The sequence below is a fragment of the Eublepharis macularius genome, chromosome 1 (assembly GCF_028583425.1).
Source record: "Eublepharis macularius isolate TG4126 chromosome 1, MPM_Emac_v1.0, whole genome shotgun sequence".
Lineage (NCBI taxonomy): Eukaryota > Metazoa > Chordata > Lepidosauria > Squamata > Eublepharidae > Eublepharis > Eublepharis macularius.
This window is the reverse complement of record NC_072790.1, coordinates 54,141,904-54,147,171: the sequence shown is the minus strand read 5'-3', so window position 1 is coordinate 54,147,171 and position 5,268 is coordinate 54,141,904. Positions and strand designations below refer to the sequence as shown.

At 43.6% G+C, this 5,268-nt stretch overlaps 1 protein-coding gene across 1 annotated transcript in view; it reads left to right on the top strand.

The window, feature by feature from the left end:
* Positions 1-2,400: 2,400 nt before the first annotated feature.
* DCDC2C (doublecortin domain containing 2C) overlaps positions 2,401-5,268 on the top strand; it is a 66,210-nt gene continuing 63,342 nt past the window's right edge. Inside the window, exon 1 of the mRNA XM_054971160.1 lies at positions 2,401-2,699. Coding sequence (XP_054827135.1) covers positions 2,401-2,699 — 299 coding nt within the window. The remainder of the gene's footprint in view (positions 2,700-5,268) is intronic.

Below are 5,268 nucleotides of genomic sequence, written 5' to 3'. Positions count from 1 at the left end.
TGTTATCTGATTGAGAAGTTGCTTTATTTATAATTAAACAACGGTAAGAGGCATTGCATGTAGCTGTAAAAACCTTTGGGATTCCACAGTAATTTATGCTCACCCAACCTCCCACATATAGCACATAAGGGTGTGTAATTTTTCTCTCTGTAAATGGCTTTCAAAATTTAGAAGTGTATGTTAAACATAAAATCTATTGTTCATTACAAATATATATATATATTTATTTTGGTTGCATTATAGCCATGTATGATGATAATCTGTTTACTTGAGACTTACAACCCAACTTTAAGCATATTTATTGGGAATAATAACAACATTTGATTTATATACCGCCCTTCAGGACAACTTAATGCCCACTCAGAGAGGTTTACAAAGTATGTCATTATTATCCCCACAACAAAACACCGTGTGAGGTGGGTGGGGCTGAGAGAGCTCCAGAGAACTGTGACTAGCCCAAGGTCGCCCAGCTGGCTTCAAGTGGAGGAGTGGGGAAACAAACCCAGTTCTCCAGATTAGAGTCCCACACTCTTAACCACTACACCAAATTTGATAAGGCTTGAGAAGTGATCCGGCTTACTCTGTAAACATGTTTAAGATTGAGGCAAATAAAATGTTTACAGATTCTGGAAATATTAATGGTATTAAAACTGATGGCAAATGTATTTATCTGAGTGATTTTATACCATAGTATATTTGAAATTTATTCATTTTCTTCTCTGATTCTGTCTGTGTGTGCTCATTTCATGTTTTCACTTTATAAAAGGGATAGTGACATTTCTGGTGGTGTATGTTGCATAGTTGATATTCCGGGTTTCTCTTTTTCATGATCTTCATTTTAATAATGTATGGAATCACAGTATACGTCCTTTCACGAGTTAGGGCATACCAACCAGTTACCCCCCCCTCCGCCCCCGCCCCTCTTTTTGTGGCTGTAGTTGTAGTTCCTTTCCAGGAAGGCCATGGGCAAAAAGGCTTGGGTGCAAATTGTTACCTCTGTCCCCGGCATTGTGGCCCCAAATCCATATTCCATTTCTATCCCCGCTGCTTATTGCAGCGAAAATACACATCTGTGGATCCCATCAGGAACATCCCCGCCTCGTGCCAGTGTCTGGATCGAAGACTGCTTAGGAGCTCTGTTATGTCTTACTCAATAAAGCAACATACAAGATCTCCGGAGGAAGAGAGAAGTATACCCGTAGAAACTGTTTCGGGGATATGCGGCTTTACTCTGATGCATCTGACAGCATTTTAAAAGCAAAAGTGTTCTCACAAGGGCAGATTCCCACCTTTCTGTTCCTCGAAAGTATTTCTAAATTCTTTGATTTCCAAGATTTACAAACCATGAGGCGATACCGGTAGAACCACCCTCACGTTGTTTCCTTTTCGCCAATGCCCTTAGTTTGTTGCAAAACTAAGAACCCCGGGGATGCCAGACCAAAGTGGCGGCCACTCCCCCATACAGTCCGGTCAATCCCTTTTTATTTTTCCTCGTAGGCGCGACGATCAATCAGTTTGGCTTGCAAACATAGGACTGGACAGGAGGAGCTCCTCATGAAGAGGGTAGGCGGCACCATACATTATGTGCTGCGTAGGGCGAGGAAAGCAAAGGGACGGACGAAAACTCGAAGTCTGTTTTACTCACGAACAAGAAAAGAGCGGGAAAATGGGAAAGAGGCGGCAAGAGCTGAGACGATTTGTTTTTCTCGGAGAGAAATGTGAGGAGCCAACTTGGGGGAAGAAGCGCGGGTTCTAACGTGGAAAGTGTAAGGGATTTGGGAGTCCCAGGCTTAGGGAGGTGGTGCAGTAGGAAAAGGGAGAGGGAGGGACAAAGAAGCAGCCGGTGACTGAGGTCAACTATGACGCGAAGAGCGCGAGTCTAGCCGCGGCGCTTATCGTTTCCCGCCTTTTCTTTCAAGGGTCCGGAATCTCTCCCAGCTTTCAGGGAATGTTGGAATCTGGGGCAATGATGGGCAACCCGTTTTCCGCCCGATTTGATTGCCACCCTTGCCCAGCAGGTTTCCAAGGCAACTGCTCTGTCGTCTTTCCTCTCGCTATTTTGCTGGCTGTAAGTCACAATCCTTCCCCTTCACGTGACTTCACGCCATAGGAAGAGAGGTTAAGGCGGGGAGGCAGAGCTGGTCCCTAAAGATTTAAGGGCGGGGACCGGGGGTTGGGGGCACTTTTTTGGGTGACAGTATGAAGTAGAGGGAGAGGGGAGCAGTCCCATCTAAGCAGGAGCTTGGGCAGTCTCTGAAGCCTTCTCTGCTCCAGTTGTGTGTTGGGGTGGATGGGAGGGTGTAATTTTTTAATCTAGTCCTGTTTTTGCATGCACCGTGGTGCTTTGTACCCTGTCCCCTCCCCCCTTCCCAGCCCTCCTTTCCATCAGGGGTGCTCAGCATGGTGGCAGCATCATGCTCTCGAGCTGCATACAGCCTGACAGATGTGACTCCAGCCAGGACAATTTGGGTATACCGTAATGGTGATGCCTTTTACTTGGGGAGGAAGTTTGTGATCAACCATCGATACGTTCCCACCTTTGAAGCCTTTATGATCCAGCTCAATGAAGGTGTGCCAACACCTTTTGGGGTAAGGAACGTGTACACACCCCGAGAAGGGCATGCTGTTAATGAACTGACTGACTTGCAGTCGGGAGGCAAATATGTGGCTGCCGGAAGGGAAAGGTTTAAGAAACTCAAGTAAGTATGAAAGCACGGAACAAGTACAATCGGATCTTGGCTGACAGAAATCTGACTTGCTCAGTGTATCACTGTTCTTCTGCCATGTGGACTCTACCACTTTTGATACTGTGTTTCTTCTGGTCTACCATGCAGAAAGGGGGAGGTAGTGTGGCTAGTAGACATTGGTTATACTGAATGGCACATCCAAATGCCATCCTAAAGGTGTGTAAACATGCCCCAAACAACAGATGTGTAAACATACCTGAAAGTAGGAGATGTAGCATGAATCTTAAAATGGTCGACTTAGACCATTTTAAGATTCAAGCTACATCTCCTACTTTCAGGCAGGCAGCCATGTGGTTTGCAATAGAACAGCAGGATTAGAGTCCAGTGGCACCTGAGAGACCAACAGATTTTAAGGGAATAAGCTTTCAAGAGTCAAAAGAAAAAGGGAGCTTTGAATCTTGAAAACTTACACTCTGAAAATCTTGTTGGTCTCTAAGGTGCCACTGGACTAAAATCCTGCTTTCCTACTTTGTCACACATCCCCCCTCCCCTCCCGGGGAACCTTTATTAGGGATCAGACATCTGGGATGTTGTCTTTTCCCCCTTTTGCCAACCCTCTTCCTTCCTTTGCTATAGATTTCTTGTAACTGCTGAAAGGGATCAGAGTCAGTGGGATATGTGTCCTTTGTTCGGTGTCCTTTTGTCTTGGCCAGATTGCAAAGATAAGAATGAGAGGAGATAGAGGGATGTATGAAGAAAAATATTCTTCCTTTGATGCCTCTTTTTTCTGAGGAATTGGCCAATAGGAAAGAGTAGCCAGTTCTCTTAACTGCAGGAGAGTATGGTGGTCTGCAGGAGTCTGTTTATTGCCTCTTTTTTCTCTCCCAGTTCCTTTGGGGTGGCAGGGTAGAGTGGAGGGAAGCATTATCTCTAGATTTTCCAGGTAGCTGTAGCTGTCATTGCATGGCATGCCATTCTATCAGTGTAGTTCACAGTAAAACTAGTTATTGAGCAGAGACCAGTACCTATAATACCTATAGATCCAGAGGAGTTAGCCGTGTTAGTCTGTAGTAGCAAAATCAAAAAGAGTCCAGTAGCACCTTTAAGACTAACCAATTTTATTTTATTGTAGCATAAGCTTTCGAGAATCAAGTTCTCTTCATCAGATGCCTGATCCGAACTGGTCAAATACAGAAGAGGAGGGGAGGGGAAAGAAGGGGACACATATCACAAGACGACAGGATGCAATTAGTGTGAAGGCAATCAAAACATTCCTTTGCTTGTAAATGTAAACATCTCCTTTTGGTGTGGAGTCAGTTTGCCGTGTTAGTTTGCCGCAGTGAAGGTATACAATTCCTATGTAGTATAAGCCCTCGATAACCACAGCTCTCCCTGCCAGCTGCATCTGACAAAGAGAACTGTGGTCCCCGAAAGCCCACACGTACCCAGGCTGAGATAATTGACAAACAAAGCCCACACCAGGCGTCTCTGGGCTCCCCCAGACCACGCCTCTGTAAAGGAAATCTGTTACCTGTGATAATGTGATAACCATTCATAGTCTCTATTCAGTCCCAGCTTGACAGAGTCAAATTTGCATATGAATTCCAATTCAGCAGCCTCCCGTTGGATTTTGTTTTTGAAGGGTTTCTGTTGAACCACAGCGACTTTTAAGTCTTTGGTGGAATGTCCTGGTAGATTGAAGTGTTCTCCCACTGGTTTTTGGACGTTTCCATTTCTAATGTCAGATTTGTGTCCATTTATTCTTTTGCGTAGAGGTTGGCTGGTTTGTCCAATGTACAGAGCAGAAGGACATTGTTGGCACATGAGGGCATATATCAGATTGGAGGATGAGCAGCTGTAAGAGCCAGGGAATACAATTACAGGACCCAATGGCATCAACTACACTGTCTCTGGCTCTTTTTTTACTGTAATTCTGGTTTTTTTTACTGTAATTCCTTAGACATCAAAATGTCAGGAAATACTATTGCCCATGTTGTCTTATATGCTCAAAACGTATTAGTTATATGGGACCAGGGTGGGTAAAAATATGACCTTAGAAGTGGCTTACAACAAAATACCTCATGAAAAATCCAATTAAATGTAAACAGTTCTAATTAAACAACAACATAAAGGAGGCAAAAGAGTCACAGTAATAAATTATTAAATAGTAAAATCCTTCCTAAAAAGTAAAGTTGGTTATCTAAACATGGGGAAAGTGTAAGCCTTTTTAGATAAGTATTCCTCTGGGCAGTGGCAGTAATAGAAAATATATTTGTCTGGTTGCCATTCGAAATACCCCAGAAGATCTTAGGGCTTGAGAGCAAGTTTATACATGGAGGCATTACTTTACAGTGAAATCCTAAGCAGGGTTACGCCAGTCTAAGCCTATTGATTTTAATGAACTTAGACTGGAATAACGTTGCTTAGGATTTCACTGTTAGAGAGCCAAGTCTCACTCTGATTTTTGTCTTTAAAGGTTAACAACACTTCGAACTTGGGCTCATATTTGAAAACTGGAAATAATAATAAGAGTTATTTGTTCTTTTTCACTGAAAGAACTCAGTATTCTAGCCACAGCATT